The following is a 20,009-nucleotide window of genomic DNA, read 5'->3' as shown; positions in this document are numbered from 1 at the left end:
GGGGGCATTGATGCACATGACCTGGGAGTCTGCTGGAGCATGGTAATTACCACGCTCAATTAATCGAGTCCGCTATGATGTGCTGTACATGTATAGGTGCCCTCAAGGCAGGCCGTATGAAAGCCTAGGATCCTGGATACTTAGTTGAAGCCCAAACTGCCACAGTTATACTTATCACTTCCTAAACAAGCTACATTTAAGCAACTATCTCAAAGCCTGTATGGGCTGCTGTCACACTTAGACTGACAAGTAGGCATAGGTTCAAATCTAGCTACCCTTACTGGGCGATAGTTATCTGTGAAAGTGGCAGGTCATGTCACTTGTGTACTGTAGATCCTGTTTCTCCCTCTGCTTCCTGGGAAGGTATGTAACTCCATGGGGAGACCTTTCCCTGTTAAAGTTCCATTACAGACTAGCCTCACTGGCCACATCCACGTAAGAGCACACGTTTGTTTCCGTGGGGGCAAGTAGCAATAGCATACCTTGTGCTACTGCTACTTGTCTTTGGGGAACGCCAATGCCACGTGTGCTGTGGTGCACAGCAAGTTACCCTGGGTGGGGTGGAGGAGGCTGTGGCCAGCAACTAGGCCTGGGGTCCTGGGGGCCATGGCTCCAGGCAGCTGGGCTCTGGTTTTGGGGGGCACACAGATCTCCCAGGGTCAGAAAACTCCCACATGCTACAAGGTAGCAGTGTGGGGAATGCCTTACTGTGTAATGTGTGGCACTGCAGATGTGTCTGCGGTGCCATGTACTTCACATCCATGCTTGTGTGAACGTGGCCTTCGATGCCATTTTGCTTCAAGCTTCTGATGAAAGATATTCTAATATGAGTGTCCACTCAGTGGGTGCCAGAATTTGAGCCCATATAATGTATTCATAGAATACTAATGACGTATTATGTAACTAGATTTCCAGAAATTGAATGTTTGTGTAAAAGCATCAGTTTTGAGACATTTTGTTTTTTAAAGTATTAAATGTCTTATTGCACTTTTTTTGAAGCAGTTGTTGCGTTTTGCAGTCCCTTTCCCGTTTCTTGATTTCCACTTCAATGCTATATATCCACCCAAGACCATCATCACTTGTACCATAATGAATCACGGAAGAAAAATAAATTGCCTCTGTAATCCTTCTGTGACCCTGCAATTTGGCAGTCATGGTTTTCTCTCTCTGTGTACATGAGTCACAATTACAAAGATGAGCATTCTCTGAACATGGAAAATATTTGCAAAAATATGTTGGAAAAAATCAGAGGAAAATTGAAAATCGCCTATAATGAAGAAAAAGAAACCCCTACAACATGAAGCACTTCATTGAATTTGATATTTTTACCTTAAGTGAAGTAATTTTGATTAAATCTTCACTTTTCTGAACTAATTTTGTGAAAAATTAATTATTGTTATTTGCACTTCTTTGTAAGAACAAATTGCGGACCTATTAGGTCATCTCTAGTTCTAGCCAGCGCATTTTTGTTCCTTATGGTAGATTCTTGATAGCTTTCCAGTGTAGTTTTTAGACTTAAAAGAAAGAAGACTCTGTAGGAGACCTCTGTATAATCCAATAGACATATCTGTCTGTCTGAGGATTTTTAGTTGCTCTTCTCTCTAGTATTTGAGCCTCGTTAGGAATTTTTTTTTCTTATTCAGGATAGCTTTTGCTCTGCTTATGTTAGTTACATTATACTTAGCTGTATCTCTTTGGAACACTGTAATGCTTTTTTTGCATGCATATTGTAGCATAGGAGCCAGATTGTTATCATGTCCCATGTTTGTTGTTGAAGTAAAATGTACTTTTATGAAAAATGTCAAGTTACAATATGGTGCTTCATACACTTTTTCTGAAAAATCAATCCTCCTGTTACCAAACCTCTTTCCGTACTTTTTTTCCAATATCCTTCTTTTTCACCTATCTTTTCCTAACTTTCATTGGTGCAGAACTGTATGGTTGACCAATGGATTTTCGCCTTTTTCTCAGCTTGGTAATTGCTCACAAGAAATTCACTCATTAATATTTTTATGTTTATTTGCTTTTTAAATAGCTATTTATCAAATAATTTCAGTGATTCATTTCTTGTCTGAGGATCATATATATTTCATTACTGTCAAGCATTCGCAATTAAGCTGTGTTTATTTTGTTGAGTCTGAAAATCATGTTGCATATTTGTTTTCAGATTAAATGGTTGTAAGGTTTAGTATTAGGTTTCTTGTGTTGAACAAATTGAGAGTTTGCTTTCTATGAATATTCTCCAAAATTAACTTGAAACCTTTCCCTTTCTTTTCTAACATGTTCCATCAGTAAAATTGTTTCCTAGACTATTAATGGAAAAAGAGCATAGATGGGATCTAAAGTCAAAGTTCTGAAGACTTATTTTTTTGGATGCACCCACTCCACTTCAGTCTGCATACTACTGTGATTTTAAAATAGTTATTTAAATAGCTAAAGCATGACTGGGTCTATTAGTATAGTTCTTATTCATATGTGTATCCTCACTTATAAGGTTAGTTCAGTATCTCTGAAGTCAGTGGGACTAAAGTGTTAACACCTACACAGTCAAATGGGTTGCTAACTGGCTGGAGGGCCGCACCCAGAGAGCGGTGGTGGATGGGTCATTTTTTACCTGGAGAGATGTGGGCAGTGGTGTCCCCCAGGGCTCGGTCCTCGGACCTGCGCTGTTCAACATCTTCATCAGTGACTTGGATGAGGGGGTAAAAAGCACCCTAATCAAATTTGCTGATGGCACTAAGATGAGTTTCAACACTGACAAGTGCAAGGTGCTGCACCTGGGGAGGAAGAATCAGCAACATACCTACAGGCTGGGGAATTCCTTTCTTGTCAGTGCAGGCAGAAAAGGATCTTGGAATCATTATTGATGCCAAGTGAACATGGGCTGACAGTGTGAGGATGTGGTCAGGAAGGCCCAACCACACCTTGTCATGCATCCACAGATGCATCTCAAGCAGGTCCAAGGAGGTGATCCTCCCCCTCTGTGCAGCACTGGTCAGGCCGCAGTTGGAGTACTGTGTCCAGTTCTGGGTGCTGCACTTCAAGAGGGATGTGGATAGCATTGAGAGGGTTCGGAGGGGGGCCACTCGCATGATCAGGAGTCAGCAGGGCAGGCCCTGCGAGGAGAGGCTACGGGACCTGAACCTGTTCAGCCTCCACAAGAGAAGGCTGAGGGGGGATCTAGTGGCCTGTTACAAACTAGTCAGAGGGGACCAGCAGGTATTGGGGGAGTCCCTGTTCCCCCGAGCACTCCCAGGAGTGACAAGAAATAATGGTCACAAGCTGGCAGAGGGTAGATTCAGACTAGACATCCGGAAGCGCTACTTCACAGTCAGGGTGGCTAGGACCTGAACCAACTTCCAAGTGAAGTGGTGCTGGCTCCTACCCTGGGAGTCTTTAAGAGGAGGTTAGACGAACGCCTTGCTGGGGTCGTTTGACCCCAGTACTTTTTCCTGCCATGGCAGGGGGTCCGACTTGATGATCTGCTCAGGTCCCTTCTGACCCTACCAACTATGAAACTATGAAGAGCATAATAAAATGAGAACATAAAATATCTTTTTCTTATTCAAAATATTTTGATCTGAAATGATGAAATGGTCCTATCAGTAGAAAAAGCTTCAGTAAGTAAGTATGAGATCAATAATATTATTTAGATCTAACTGGAATTAATTTAGTGGACCCTTACACAGCACAGAATGTAGCTGGAGTAGAATACTCATGAATCTCCCTGGGTAGGCAGTCGCAAGGGCCATTCTCTGTTCTAAGGGATATTTGTGTTAAAAATAAATAAATAAAAAATATTCTCAAAAAGAGAAGCAAAGCCCTTGCACAGAGGCCACTTAAGGATAATAAAGGAGGTGATTGACTCCTTGTCAAAGTGGTCTTTAATATACTATCTTATTAATTTGAATGCTAGACATGTGGTTGAAAAAACTGGACTGTTCTCCAGTCTCGTATCTAGCTTCATTCATAGAATTTTATAAACCACTTGGTCTCCATTTATGATGTTCAGGAAGTGGTGAGTAGCTTAAAAATAATCTGGTGAATTTGACTTTACTGAGACCTCCATGCAAACGCCATACAAATATTAGTATTCCTGAAATTATTAAAACTATTAACATTCTCATCTAATAAAGCACCTCCTGATAGTTCCAGCACTTCCTTTTCCACCAAACTGAAGGACAGTGTTATAGGCTTACTGATCAGTATTTAATGATATTTATTGATCGACTCAGGAGTAAACGTTAAATAGTGAACTTTCTATAGTGTCTTAATGCATCATATTATTAATAGTTTTAAGGGTTATGACCCAGCCTGTCAGTTGCTTGTGGTCATGTGAATGGGACCTCTACTCAGCCTGTATAGCAGATGTCCTATGCCAGTTCTATTAAGGGTACATGGAAATGTGAGAAAATGAAATAAAAGTTAACATACAGGAGAAGATATTGAAGTATAAAATCTAATCAATGACAAAATAATTGACATCTTATTTCCTGGGAAACCTGTTGTGGCGGGCCAGTAGGGGGTGCTCCTGCATTGAGCCACCATGTCACTGCTCCCGACCAGGCTCCGAGTGCCTCCGTGGGGCCACCTCGCGTCTGGCTGACCCCCTTCCTGGAGCACACCCACTAGCCTGGGGTTAAAACTGCCACCACCCAGGGATGAGTTTGATTCTGGCTGTGCGCCCCATGGGAAACACAGGCCTAGTAATCCTTGAAGGTACTTGATTCACTTTAAGAACTTGGAATGCTTCCCCCAGTTGGAAGCACAAGTAGTGGTCTCCCTTAGTCAGCAGAACCAAGGGGACCCCAAGGCATGATCTAGCCCCACTCCCAATAAGTCTCCCATCCTAGGTACAAAGGAGAACTTTATTGGTTACAAGGGGTAGGGTTGGAATAGGGTACAGGGTAGAGCAATATCAGAGAAATCCTATAGAGCAAACTGGCATGGCTAGGTAGCCTTTGATCATTCATCTTCGTTACTGCAAGCTATATATCTAGTTAGATCTGAGGTAGGTTACTCACAAGTATCATCCAGAGGCAGGTGGAGATTCCCTCTGGAGGCAGGCAGTTCCTTGATCATGAGTTTTGAGAGAGAGAGTGCAAGTTTCAGATGATCCAGGTCTTCTCTCTCTCTCTCTGAGTCTTCTTCATGGCTGCTGCCCCTCCTCCTGGGCAGTCCTTAACTTATAGCCTTTATGACCTCATTTACCAGGTCCAATGGAGGTCAGCACCTGTTGGCTATCAGTCAACGAATTTGAAATGCATCACTAGTTGCTGGGCAGACTGGTAGTTCCTAGCTCCCCAGGCAGCCCAAGCCCCTCACCTAGGTATGTGATGCCAGGCACATAGGCAGAGGGAGCAGATTTTTCCCCTTCCCTCAAGAGTGTACCCAGCTCAGGTTACCTAAAGAGATAGGGTAAGGTGTGTATACTTTGCTGGGCCCATCCTAACCAAATTGTCACAAGCAGAGTTTTTTTGGGGAGAAACAGAGGTGGCCTTCTGCCACACCTGTCAATATACAAAACATATAGACATACACTCCAAATGACAGCACATCTTGAAGATATTATTGGATCTTATGAATGGCTTGAAGAGATGGACCACCAAGCAGTATCAACTTTGTGACAGGGCACTTGAGTTTTACTGCTATAATTAATTACCTTGTCATCACAACATCATCTTCACCTAACATCATAGACATGTATGCTCATAAAGATATGACAAATCAGCTATATAATAATATAGCAATGTTGGATATTGAGCTTTCAGTGGACAAAGATTTTTCCAGTTACAGGCTTAGGGCCCTTCTACATATACTGGTCAAGGAACAGTGGGATCTAATGCTTGATCTACACAATCATGTAGTGGATCCCATTGTGCCTTATCTCCAATGCAGGGGGAGCCTGGGACGAGGATCCCAGGCTACCTCTGCAGTGACTCCCCGAGATGTGAGCCCCTCAGTTTATGGGGCTTGGGGTTGGGGCAGCGTTCCTTGTAGTGCAGGTAAGCAGGGGCCCATGGAGGGAGGGACCTAGTCAGCTGGGAGTGGGCTAAGTGGGCTGAGGAGGGTCACACTCCCCTCCCCCCCCCCGGCTCCAACTTCACCCAGCCCCCTAGGGAGCCGCGCGACCAGGCCGTACAAACAGGTGCGCTCCTCGCAAATAGGCCCAGCGCACGAGTTAGCACGGGAGTTTGTGCAGGAGGGTACACGGGAGGGCCTGAGGTCCTGCCTGTGGGCCCCCCAGAGTACAGTCCCAGCCATAGCCAGCCCACCAGTGGCATGACATGGATGGGCATGCGCCGCGGGTCCCCTCGGGGTCTGCGCCCCCCCCCCCCCGGCACTTTTGAGACCTCCACCCAGGTGGAGCCCATGGTTCCAAGCTCCACGTAGATGGAGCCCCTGGCTCTCAGCTGCGGGGGCTGCCTGTCGCTTTTTCAGGCTCTGGGTCCTGGGAGCATGGCCACCTCCCCTTGTGGGGTCTGTTCCCTACTGGGGTCTCTGGTGCACCAGCTGAAGGAGCTCCAGGCTGCAGTCCAGAGACTGTGTGCTGTTAGGGACTATGAGCAGGAGATAGACTCCTACTGCCAGGCCCTTCTCCCCTGGGAGGTGGAGGGTAGACCACAGTCTCCCACCAGGCCAAGGGAGGACTCGGGGACCTCCCTCACTGTCCAGCCCAAGGCTTGGACCAAGGTGGCAAAGGGCCCCAAGGCCCACTGCACCAAGGCCCCTGCCCCACCGGAGCTTTGCAGTAGGTATGAACTTCTTGCAGCCCCAGCAGAGCCTGCTGAGTTGCCAGCTCCTGGAGGCAACACAGATGACACTATAGCTACCACCCCCACTCTCCCTAAGACCAAATGCAAAGTGTTTGTCGTGGGAGACTCCCATCCTGAGGGGGACTGAGCGGGTAATCTGCCCCTTAGCTTGGGAAGTTTGCTGCTTCCCGGGAGCCCGCATCTGAGACATTGTGGAGAAGATCCCTAAGCTCCTCCAGCCCACTGACCAGTATCCCATGCTCCTCATCCATGTGGGCACCAATGATATAGCTTGGAGTGCTCCCAGCTAGGTCATGAAGTGCTACAGGGATTTGGGTATGGGGCTAGAGGGTCTGGAGATACAGGTGTTGTTTTCTTTGATCCTCCCAGTCTCAGGCTATGGGCTGAGGAGGGAGAGGAGGATCCAGGTAGTCAACCAAAGACTGCGGCGCTGGTGTCATCGGGAAGGCTTTGGCTTCCATGACCACAGTCCACTCTCTGGAGAGAGAGGCAGTGAGCTGCTGGGAAGGGACAGCATCTACCTCTCTCCACTGGGGAGGAGGCCCTTTTCAGCCAGCCTGGTTGGCCTGCTCCACCGGGCTTTAAACTAAACCCGCTGGGGAATGGGGGGACTACTGCCACTGCTGGCCCACTGAGCAGCCCTTGCAAAGCCAGCACGCCAAGGCACATAAGGGATCCCACCCCGGCCCCAGCCCTGGAACAAAATGTAGGCAGGGCAAGGGCCCCCAAGGGGATACTTGCGTGTCTATACACAAATGCCAGGAGCCTGGGGAATAAACAGGAGGACCTTGTTCTCCTGCTAAATGCAAATACCTATGATGTCACTGGGGTAATGGACACCTGGTGGGACTCCACCCATGACTGGACCATGGGTATAGATGGCTATACCATGTACAGGAGGGATTGAGTGGACAAAAGGGGCAGGGGCATAGCTCTCTATGTCAAGCAAAGCTACACATCCCTGCAAGCCGACATTGGCACCCATGGTGGACTTGAGACCCTCTGGGTTATAATCTGTGGGGAACACGGCACAGGGGATACTATGGTGGGGGTCAACTACAGACCCCCTACCCAGGGTCAAGACCTTGACCAGGAGTTCAGGGAATTGGCTGAGACTGCATGATCCCGGTGTATGGTTGTCATGGGAGACTTTAACTACCCAGACATCTTGTGGGAGGAGCGCTCAGCCAAATCCGAGCAGTTGCAAAGCCTTCTCTCATGTGGATGACCTCTATCTGATGTAGGAAGTCTGTGGGCCAACAACAAGTAAAGCGCTGCTTGACCTCGTATTGGCAACTGGGCACGACCTAATCAGCGGCCTAATGATTGAAAGGAAGCTGGGGGACAGTGACCATGAGCTGATCACCTTCACCATCTGCTGTAAAGCTGGCAAGTCAGTCAGTAATACAGAAGTCCTCGACTCAGGAAAACTGACCTTGACAAGCTAAAGAGGCTTGTCAGAGAGGCCCTAAAAGGCCACAACCCAAAAGGGAGGGGAGTTCAGGACGAGTGGTTGTTCTTCCGGGGAGCAATCCTAGATGCTCAAGCTAAGTCCATCCCGTCTCGGAGGACAGGCAGCAAAAGGGCACAACAGCCCCCTTGGCTCTCCAGGGAACTGGTGGACCTCCTTTGTCTTAAAAGGAAGACCTACAAAGGATGGAGGACAGGATCCACCACCAAGGAGGAATACTCTGCTCTGGTCCGGACCTGCAGAGAGTCTACCAGGAAAGCCAAGGCTGCAACTGAACTCCAGCTAGCTACAAATATCAAGAACAATAAAAAGTCCTTTTTTAGATATGTGAGGAGCCGGAGGAAAAGCAAGGGCAACATTGGACCCCTGCTAGACCAGATGGGACAACTGACAACTGATGCCCAGGAAAAAGCAAACTTGCTAAATGGGTACTTTTGAGTCGGTTTTTCACCAGTCCCATAGGATGGCCCTGCCCACTATGGGTCAGGGAGGCCCAGGTGAAGGAGATTCCTTGCCATCCACTGAAGCTGACTTTGTGAAGGAACACCTTGACAGGCTGGATACCTTCAAGTCATCCAGCCCTGATGGGTTATACCCAAGGGTACTCAGGGAGCTGGTGAGCATCATAGCTCAGCCCCTGGCACAGATCTTTGAGAGCTCTTGGCACTCTGGTGAAGTGCCCGATGATTGGAAGAGGGCCAATGTCATGCCCATCTTCAAGAAAGGGAGGAAAGTAGATCCAGCAAACTACAGGCCTGTCAACCTGACCTCTATCCTGGGGAAGGTCTTGGAAAAGATTATCAAAGAGGCCATCCTTAACAGACTAACTGAAGTCAATATCCTGAGGGATACCCAGCATGGGTTTGTTGCAGGTAGGTCTTGCTTGACCAATCTTATTTCCTTTTATGACCAGGTGACTTATCACCTGGACAAGGGGGAAGAGATTGATGTTGTATATCTTGACTTCAAAAAAACCTTCAATCTGGTATCCCACAATCACTTCTTGGCTAAACTGGCTAATTGCGGCTTTGACCTTACCACGATCTGCTGGCTGGGGAGTTGGCTCCATGGTAGGACCCAGAGGGTGGTGATCGACGGGAGCCAATCGTCTTGGTGCACTGTGACCAGTGGGATCCCTCAAAGATCTGTTCTAGGGCCTATACTATTTAACATCTTCATCAGTGATGTGGACATTGGTGTCAGAAGCAGACTGGCCAAGTTTGCCAATGACACCAAACTCTGGGGTAAAGCATCCACACCTGAGGACAGGAGGGTGATCCAGGCAGATCTTGACAGGCTTATGAAATGGGTGGATGAGAACCTGATGGTGTTCAACACCAAAAAATGCAAGGTTATCCACCTTGGGAGGAAAAACCTGTAGCACGCTTATAGGCTCGGTAGTGCTACGCTGATTAGCACTGCAGATGAAAAGGACTTGGGGGTCAGGGTTGACCACAAGATGAACATGAGCCTTCAGTGTGATGCTGCTGCTAGTAAAGCGGGCAAAACACTGGATTGCATCCATAGATGCTTCTCAAGCAAATCCCAGGGTGTCATTCTCCCGTTGTACTCGGCCTTGGTGAGGCTGCAGCTGGAGTACTGTGTCCAGTTTTGGGCTCCACAATTCAAAAAGGATGTGGAGAAGCTTGAGAGGGTACAGAGGAGAGCCGCACACATGATCAGAGGTCAGGAAGACAGACCTTATGACGAGAGCCTGAGAGCTATGGGACTCTTCAGCCTGGAAAAGTGCAGGCTCAGGGGTGATCTGGTGGTCACCTATAAGTTTATCAGGGGTGCTCATCAGAATCTGGGGGAAAGTCTGTTCACCAGAGTGCCCCAAGGGATGACAAGATTGAACGGTCACAAACTTCGCCATGACTGATTGATTCAGGCTGGACATAAGAAAGAACTTCACTGTCCAAGCCCCCAAGGTTTGGAATAGACTGCCGTCGGAAGCGGTTCAAGCACCTACTTTGAATGCCTTCATGACACATTCGGGTGCTTATCTTGCTGGGATCCTATGATCCCTGCTGACTTGCTGCCCCTGGGGCAGGGGGCTGGACTCGATGATCCTCCGGGGTCCCTTCCAGCCCAAATGTCTATGAAATCTATGAAACTGTGGACTATGAAGAAAATGATTATGCCGGAAGCCACAACTTTAAACATTCTAGTAAATCTGTTCCCTGGCCTTTTCAACCAAATTGTTTTATAATTTATTTTGAAAGAAGCTCTGAAAGGATCTGAGGAAGTAGTAAGTGCTGGGATTTCCATTGGTTGGTATCTAGGGTACTTCTAGATACCAGGACCCACTATTGTGTAAGAGGAGGATATGGAGATAGAAGTGGAAATGGGAGCTGTCTTTCTCAGGTCAGCAGTGGAGATAGAATTTGCAAGAGAACATGCAAGAAAGGAATGAGACAGATGACTGTGAAGAGGCTAACGGCACCTCTTCATGTGGGCCTGATGGCCCTAGCCGCGACTTACCTTAAAAGAAGGTCACCACACTGTGGAGGGAACTCCCAGTGCATCCAGAACCAGCGTTAGCAACCTGATAGGTGTGCTGGATTGGCTCTCCCGGCACTCCGGGAGCTATTTTCAGCTGGGCTGTTCAGGCAAGAGTGGAGGAGAGTGAGGGAATGCAGGCTGGGTGGAACCGCTGACCACGCAGCTCAAAGAAACTGCACTCCAGGAACAGGGCAGCAGATCAGTAGGTCTGAGAGCTTGGAGAAGCTCATGTATCAAAGCGGGAATTAATTGCTGCCACAATCCAGCAATTATTGTGGCGGCACTTCAGTTAGCCGAACGAGCTGCAAAGGCGGCGCGGCAGCAGTCCCAAGTGCTGGCAAGTTGCAGGCAAAGGAAGAGCGAAGCCTGCCAGACAGTTTTCTGTTTCTTTTTTTAAATTTTATTATTCTTGTTCTTTTTTCTGGAAGCAGTGTCCCACAGGAGACAGCTACAGTAAAGGTCAAACTGGGTGAACACTATCCCTCCCGGCATTAAGTGAAACATCAAAGTCATGGCAGGAGAGACTAGGAGGAACCCCAGTCTGACTGAGTGGCCAGGGCTTTTTAGTGAGGATGGGCAGGCGAATGTCATCGGGGCACAGAGGGCCATGCCCCTATGCAGTGATTCCCCTGACAATGACCAAGTAAGTCTTGGTGAAAGGGCCAGATGGCTGAGGAAGATATTTGAAATTGATAAGTAGAATGAGGAAGAAGTGGTAGATAAGCAGATAAAGGAGGATCAGGTGATAGTCATGGGGAAGACTGCGTGTTTAACACAGGAGGAGGAATGAAACTGAAGAGAAGCAAGTGCAGGGAGGAAATGCAGAAACATTTAAGCAAAAAGAAAGAACATATATTCAACACAGTTAAAACTCATCAAATACTTTCAGATATTTCTTCAGCATTGAAACAATTATTTTAGTTGCCATAGAATGTTGTGAATGAAGGAGATGATATCCCCATGACTGAGGGTGTGAGTGTGAATGGAAGGCAGAGACTCTGCTCCGATCGGCTACGCCAGCCCCATGGAGTGCAGCCCGGTGGCAGGAGACGGGGAGAGCGAGGACTGTGCTCCCTGCCGGGTTGAGCCACATGGGGCTGCGGAGCCACTCAGAGTGCAGCCCTGGTTCTCCCCTGCCTCTCACCACCCGGCTGCTGCTCCAAAACTCAAAACACTTCAAGACTTTTGAAATGTTTCGACTGGCCTTGTTTCATTTCAAGGCTATTTTGAAGCCCTTCGTTTTGTTGAGATTTCGCTGTTTTGAACTCAAAATGAGTCGAAACAGCATTGAAATCAATCAGGTGAAGCTTTGCACAGCCCTACTGAGGAGTACATCCTCTGCTATTGCTCTCAAGATCTGTTCCTCTGACATACTTTTTGAAAAAAAACTGAGAACCTCTGTTCTACTGTTTCCTCTAGTCTTGTCTTTTGAGCATTGTTTCCCTCTGAGATATACTACTTCACAGTCTAATTCGGTAGATCTTGCTCTTAGGATGTTTTCTTCACATCCAGTTTAAATTTTCTTTTGGAGTTAAATTCCATTACTCTTAAATGTACCACCCTAAATAATTCTGTTTTATTAGCATTAACCAGCCTTTAAACATTTTTAGGCTGGCTATGTCTACTCTTAGCTACTGCATAACCAACTTTTCTTATTTAACTCCTTTAGTTTTCCCTCATATCTCTTTCCCAAATAATCAGTCATTTGCCACTCCCTAAATATTTTTCTGGTTCTCAGAACAGCATATTTGGAGTAGCCAAGTCCCTAGTACTGATTCAGTGTTTCCCAATATAGTCTCATCAGTACCTCCCATATTTTAATATCCTTTCTTTCTAACGTGGCTGCAGTGCAGATGGGCACCAGATGCACCACAAATTTGTATCTGAAGGGTAACCCTCTTACCCCTAGCCTCTTACTCCTTTGGAAACATTTATTTCACATTCAAGGTATTTTTTTTAGCTTGCAGATAAACTATTTTGCCTATTTTAAACTTGGATCTCCATAGTGTATGACATTGTTGCTAATTTTTCCAGGTCCTTTTGTATGGTTGCTCTGGCTTAATAAGGCTATGTAATTCCTTTCTATTTAGAATAATCTGTGATTTTAACACTTTTTATTTTTTTTATTCACTGCTAAATAAAATGGTACTATGAGAAACAAAGCTAACCATCTCCTTATGTTTCATTGTTGCCTCCTATTCTTCTTCAGTTACTTGTCGGTTCATGTAATGTTGATCCTTCATAGAAGATTTCATAAAACATGAAGCTGGATTCTGATTTCAGTTGCACTGGTGTGAATCTGGAGAGAGTCTGATAGATAGATAGATAGATGGCACTGGAAAGTGTTTTCTTTCCACCTGTGAGAGAGAATGAATAAGAATAACTTGTTTGTACAGAAAGCATTGCATTTGTTCATGTGAAGAATTTTGTATGGGGAAACAATTTTCTTTTTAATTCTGAATGTGGTAAGGATAGTGATAGTGTATGCCTCTGAGAGTGATTCTGTAGTCCAGATCCAGCTCCTGTTCTTGTTCATGAGGTGCTCTCTAATATTTAACACCTTTGGGTTTCTAATGGAAGACTGTTTTCTGGGTCAGCCCTGGGTATATAGAGAGACAGGATCTGTCAGAAAGCTAAGTGTAATTTCTGTGAAGGTTTGAGCATCAGGGAAAGATCTTTATTTGAAACTACTATATTCAGCCTGGAACTAATGGCTAACATTGAGCTAATAGTAATAATGGTCACCTGTTAACTGTGTTAACACTGAGTATTGTGCTAATGGACACCTGGGTTGCAAAGTGAGGCAGTTGCTGCATTTCTTGCCCATCTCTATCTGTTATTAGACTCATCCTACCATTATGATCAGCATTACTATTATGTCTATTTCTTCTATTTTTATTTATAACTTATAAATTCTGTGTGCATTGTTAGCTTTCTTTTTTTGTGTGACAAAAATGAGGTCCACATCATTATCTTTGTGTGCTTTGGGGTTTTGTTTATTCGGGAGCTTTTGGCTGTCAGAGACGTTACCAGGGATCACTACGTGGAAGTGGCTTTCATCGATTTCCCCCTCATCCCCCTTGTAGCTTAACAAAAGTGAAATATTTTAGGCAGTGCTGGGTACACCTGCATGTACAATTAGCATATACCACTAAACTCCAGCACAGTTTGCACCAGAGTCAGCTACTCCTGGGTGCAGTGTCTTCACATGTGCGTTGGACTGCAGTTGTTTGAGCTGTGGCGGAGCAGTTCTGGGCTGGCAGGTGGCCCTGGGGGTTAGCCCCAGGCTCCAGGTGGTAGCGTAGGGTGGTTCAGGGCTGGCTGAGGCTTGAGGGTGCTACAGTGAAGGTCTAGCCAGAAGGCAGCCTCTACACTGTAGCACCCTCAAGCCCTAACCAGCCTTTTGTTACTGTCATTTCAGTGCATGAAATGACTCCACTGTAAGATAGTATTTGCCCTGGATAGTATTATCCTACAGTGGCGTAATTTCCAGCGTCCTAATATGGGCACACATGTAGACATTGATGCTTTACTGTGGAGCCTATTATTCAGCTCCATAGTAAAGCGCATGTGTAGATGCACCCACTGTTTCTAGAAGATATTGTAGCCCAGTGAGGTTGGTATAAAAAGAGTAACAGTTCATTAAAGTAGTGGTAATTCTGTTTCCTGAGGTGTCTGTAGTTCGTCAAACTAATGTTAAGGGTTTTTTTTCTCTCCTAAGGGCTGCTACTTATCTTTTTGACGTTGGTTAAACTTCCTTTTGAATCTCTTGCATGTAGTTTCCTTGTTCCATCTTTCTGTTAGGCCAGCCTTTTCAATAGCTGTTGTCTTGTTTCTAGCTGAACACACTACAACGTTCATCTCTGAGCTAATTATGCCTTTCTTCACACTGGACACGTCTACATATGCAATTAATGCACATGAATTTTCTGCGTGGAAAATTCAGGCTCATTAATGTGCCCCTGTTGGGAGCAAAATGCTTAGCATACCTTGTGTTGTGCCCAACAGGAGCAGCTCAATCCAGGGCTGCTTGTGCCCTGCTTTGTCCCCCTGCAGCAGCCAGGGGGAGCTCCAGGCTCCCCCGGGGCTGGCAAGAGGCATGGTGGCTGGTTCCAATCTCCATCAGGCAGGGTGAGAGCTGTGCTGGCTGCAGGGGCAGCTGTCTTCCTGGCCATATGAGGATTGGGAAGGGTCCTGTTGCCCACATGGCCAGGAGACCTATGCCAACAACAGAGGTAAAAGGGGGTCGGGGCAGGTCCTGATCCCCATGCAGTTGGGAGAGGTGTGCCAGCTGCAGAGGCAGCTGTTTCCCCACTATGTGGGCATTGGGACCTGCCCTGACCCCCATGTAGCAGGGAGACAGCTGCCCCTGTAGCTGTCACAGCTCTACCTACATTGGGGCTTAGCCAGGCAGCAGTGTGCCCCCTTGTGTCTAGGCTGACTCAGAGCAAATTGCTCTTGGCCACACTCTACATGCTCTACGGTGCGTTAGCTAATGCACTAGTTATATAGTACCTGTATGTGTTGGTACTAGCAAATGGCGCATTAGACTAATCTAATATGAAGTAAGTCCCATGCACATATAGATGGTGATGCTTTACTGCACATTAGACTAGTCTAATGCATAGTAAATCATCTTGTGGAGATGTACTCACTAAGAATTGTTGTGCTATCTCCCAATTATAAAACTCATCATATAATGATTCTTAACTTTGGTTAAGTTCTCTTCTTCTGCCATTTCTCAATAAGGAGGGAAAGGGTAAAGGTGTTTTTGAGAACTGAAATATAGTTTGTTTATACAGGACTGTATTTTCCAAAAAGGGAAGCTTTTTGAGCAGAAATAAAGGAACAGTGCATTAAGGATATCCTTAGGTAGGTGAATTATTTGAGCTATCCAGGAGGCTTATAAGCAAGTTCAGAATGTGCCTTCATTTTTCATTAAAGTCATTTTGCCAGAACTATCTGGAGGACTAAAAGCAAAATGCTTGATATAAGATACACAGATGGCAGGGATCTAGAGTTCTGTTTACTCCTTTGTTAAACATTACCAGCTGGAGGTTTGGGCATCTGCTCAAGCTGCTTTTAGGAAGAGGGTACAGCAAGCATTGTCTTGTAACTGACCCAGCCAGTGATTTTTGGATCTGTCTGTTGTTCCCAAGAGTCCTGACTGGTATAACAAACAAATCAGATACAGAATTTGTCTGTCTATAAAATTGTTCAGATAGTTCCTCTGCACTAGTCTGAAAATGCTCCCATTAAATATTGTATATATTGATTTTTCCTTTATGATGAAAGCTCAATTAAAAATGCAGTGTTTTGTTTTTTTTTAGTATTTTAATTTTTTAAAATTGGAGGCATCATTTTCAAACTGAGCAACAAACTAAGGTCAGTTCAGTTTGGATATTTCCAACTGATGGTTGAAAGATGATACAGTAATGAAGATTATACAATCTGAATTTTAGAAAGCAAAAATTCTACTTAGCCTTTGCATTCTGACATAGGACAACTTCTCCTTCTGTCTTTTTCTGATAGAAGCCTGTGTTATGTGACCTAACTGAAAAACTCCTATTAATTTAACTTCCTCTGTTAAAGCACTGTCAGTTTTGAACATTGTTTCCCTGCCATGATCCTTCCCAGTTTTGAGTTTTTGCTTCCTTTTTTCCATCTCCTTTTCTCATATCACTTGTGCCCTCCTTAGTATGCTTTGTTACATATCTACAAATGCATAACCAGCAGCTTAATGCCCAGTGTTTTTTTATTATTCAGAACTGTTGTTATAAAACCATGCTTGTAAGTTATAAAACATCTGACAAGATCTTGCTCATTACTGTCCAAAAAGATTACCTTGACTAAAGAAGAAGAAAGGTGAAAATTCCATTAGTTGAGACATGAGTCTCAGGGCTTTGTTATACATTAGAATTTGAGAAGCTTAAAGTATAATCAGTAGTAGTGTTAGCTCAAGTTTAGAGCAGTCACTTGTTCAGGCTAAAAACCATCTCTGACTGTACCCAACTTACACAGCTGTGGCTTGCCACTAGAGGTCTGGAGAACAGGGGTCTGGCTAGAAGCTACAGCTGTGAGTTGCTACTGGAGGGTTGGTGAGTCAGGACAGGGTTTTATCCCTGCTGTGGGTGGGGATCATGGGCAACTGGTGGCTCCTGATTCTGGGGGTCCCCTACTGGTCAATGGCCAACCCTGGAAATGCCCGAGGCAAAACTAGAAGTGCTGCTGTCACTTCTCTCGGTGCCCCAACTCCCTGACCGGTGAGGGCCAATCTCAGGGGGGGCACATGCACCACCCCATGCTCCTCCTATGCATCACCTATGGAAGGGATGGATTATAAAGATAGGTTGATGAGGGTGGGAGCATGGGGCTGAAAGGGGGAGAGTTTAATGATGGAGACTGGGGAGAGCAATGGGAGGTGGAGCAATGGGAGTTAATGGTGGCTGGGGGCAGGGTGGTAAAATGAAGTCAGTCAGCTACTGAAGCCACTAAAGGATAAAATAAAATGAAGTAAAAAAAGTAATAAGAAATAAAGAAAGTCTCATATTTTAATAAATTGGGATTATGATTGGAATGGAATTGGAACTCAGCAGCCCTAGCTCATCGGGATAGTGCCCCTGCCCCAGGAGAGAAACCCCAGCTCACAGACACTCTGATATGGCTCCTTAACTTGCTTCCCTCTCCACCCCCATTAGCCCTCCTTCTTGAACCAGTCTGTGGCCCTTCAAGTTACCTGGCTAGGTCACATTCTCACAAGTGGAAGGGGAGGCTGTCTTGGTGCCAGTGCCACTTTGTGGACAGTAGAGTTCAGGGGGTGGAAAATGTATCCACACAGAATAGGAGTGTAAGGGGTGGGGACACTGCAGCCTGGGATGTTGGAGGACTGAAACTTGGGCGTTTTTTATCTCTAAGGAGTGGCCCCATTTTTTGAACACGAGCTGGGAAGCACTGATCAGAAATAAACCTGCCCTGCTGTGGCGTAACTCATTTATATGTCTTAATTTGTAGACAATACAGGGGTTAATAGCTTTTTGAGCCACCTAAAATTTATGTGTAACAAGGCCCTCATGTGAGATTTCTAATGGAAATTGTGACAGTTTTATAATCTGGATGATTAGTGCCATCATTATGATTATGCAGCCAGGTCTGTTTGCTGAAACTAAGAGGATTGTGTGCAAACCTCTAAGTACAGTTTATTATACTGTCTTGATTTCTTTTCATAGGGGTATCAAGGAACAGCAGGAACTCCAGGAATCCCAGGAAACCCAGGGATTCAAGTAAGTTCCTGTGTCTCTTTCTGCAATATTAACATCTGAGCCAAATCCTGTAAGAAATCCTCCAGTTTTCATTTATTGCAATGAGAGTTCACTGTGGGGAGCACTTACACATTCTGAACCTTTTCTGTTAAAGACCTGAGTAAAAATATTTAAATGCATGTTTTTATTTTTTCTTTCTCAGGGACAACGTGGCATACCAGGAAGCAAGGGTGAGCCAGGGAAAGATGGTGCAAAGGTAAATGGGTGATTTAAAAACTCATAGTTCTTGATTAATGCAGTTTAACATTATCACTATTTCCATTATCAGTATGCAACGTGAAGGCTGTTTACTAGCAAAATAGTAAAGTCAGTACTTGCATTTTATGCTTAGAATGATATTTCCATTATGAATAAGATCTACAGTCTTTAACTTAACTGCCTGTACACAAACTCCAAGAGCTTGGGAAACAAGCAGGAGGAACTGGCCCTTCTCCTATGTAATGATTACTATACCTTGGAGGAACTATGGAGACCTGGCGGGACTCCACCTATGATTTGTCAGTGGCAGTACAGGGTTACACCTTGTATAGGAGAGACCATGTGGGGAAGAGGGGTGGGGGTGTTGCTCTCGACGTCAAAGATCAGCTCACCTCCCTGCAGATTTGGGTTTCCAAACCAGGAAGGGCATCTTGAGACCCTCTGAGTCAAGATACAAGAAGAACATGGGGAGGGTGACTTACTTGTTAGAAGTCTACTATAGACGCTCCCACCAAGAGGAAGACGTAGATTGGGAATTCATTAGGGAACTGGTCAAAGCTGCATGCTCCCAGTGCTTGATCATTGTGGGGGACTTCAACTTCCCTGACATCTCTTGGGATGAGCACACGGCCAAATCTGACAGGTCACGTAGCTTTCTCCCATACATCTATGGCCTCTACCTAACCAAGGAGGTCTGTGGACCAACTAGAGGAGAGGCATTGCTGGATCTGGTCCTGGCCAAAGGTGGGGACTTGGTAAGTGATCTGCGGATCGAGGGGAAGCTTGGTGATAGTGACCATGAGTTGGTCACCTTCTTAGTTCACCGAAGAGCAGGCAAATCCCTCAACAGAATGGAAGTCATTAACTTTAGGAAGGCCGACTGCTGCAAACTGAGAGAGAATTGGAGGCCTTGCCCCCCCCCCCCCCGAAAAGGGAGTACAGGAGTACGTACATGAGGAATGGTCATTGCTCAAAAGCATAATCCTTGAAGCACAGGGCAAAGCCCTCCCTTCTTGCAAGAAATGCGGTCAATAAGCAAGGAAGCCCCTATGGCTGAATAAGGAATTGTTGGATCTCATTAAGCTAAAAAAAGTAGCCTACATCAGCTGAAAAACAGGAAGTATTGTCATAGAGGGTTGCCCTGCCCTCGACCACACCTCCAGAGAGTGGTTGAGAAAAGTCAAGGCACAAACCAAACTTAGGCTAGCTATGGGGATTGAGGACAACAAAAAGTCCTTATTTAGATATGTGGGAAGTAGGAAAAAGAACAAGGACAGTATTGTGCCCCTGAGAGATCCAACAGGGCAACTGACATCAGATGCCCAAGAAAAGGTCAATCTCCTAAATGACTTTTTTCATCGATTTTCCTACCTTCCATGAGGATCACACTGCCAGAAACGGCACAAACCAATTTAGGAGCAGGTGATGGGCCCAAAATCAATGTGGATCAGGTGAGGGAACACCTTGAGAAACTGGATTTTCACAAGTCCACAGGCCCAGATGGAATTTACCAGAGGGTCTTGAAAGAGCTGGCAGACATCATTGCATCCCCCTTGGCAGCGATATTTGAAAAAATTGTGGCACTCAGGCAAGGTCCCAGATGATTGGGAAAGAGCCAACATGGTCCCTATCTTCAAGAAAGGGCAGAGGGTTGAGCCGGGGAACTATAGACCAATCGGTCTGACATCCATCCGTGGAAAAATCCTGGAGAAAATTTGTCAAGGGATCCATCAGTGCCAG

General features: G+C 45.7%; 1 protein-coding gene across 1 annotated transcript in view; it reads left to right on the top strand.

Annotated features, from left to right (window-relative positions):
- The window catches only part of COL21A1 (collagen type XXI alpha 1 chain), a 236,612-nt gene that overhangs the window by 102,830 nt on the left and 113,773 nt on the right, over nucleotides 1-20,009 (top strand). Inside the window, exons 11-12 of the mRNA XM_019496944.2 lie at nucleotides 17,979-18,032; nucleotides 18,214-18,267. Coding sequence (XP_019352489.1) covers nucleotides 17,979-18,032; nucleotides 18,214-18,267 — 108 coding nt within the window. The remainder of the gene's footprint in view (nucleotides 1-17,978; nucleotides 18,033-18,213; nucleotides 18,268-20,009) is intronic.

Source organism: Alligator mississippiensis, chromosome 1 (genome assembly GCF_030867095.1).
Source record: "Alligator mississippiensis isolate rAllMis1 chromosome 1, rAllMis1, whole genome shotgun sequence".
NCBI lineage: Eukaryota > Metazoa > Chordata > Crocodylia > Alligatoridae > Alligator > Alligator mississippiensis.
Note: the sequence above shows the minus strand (reverse complement) of the source record. Positions and strands in the feature narration are given on the sequence as shown.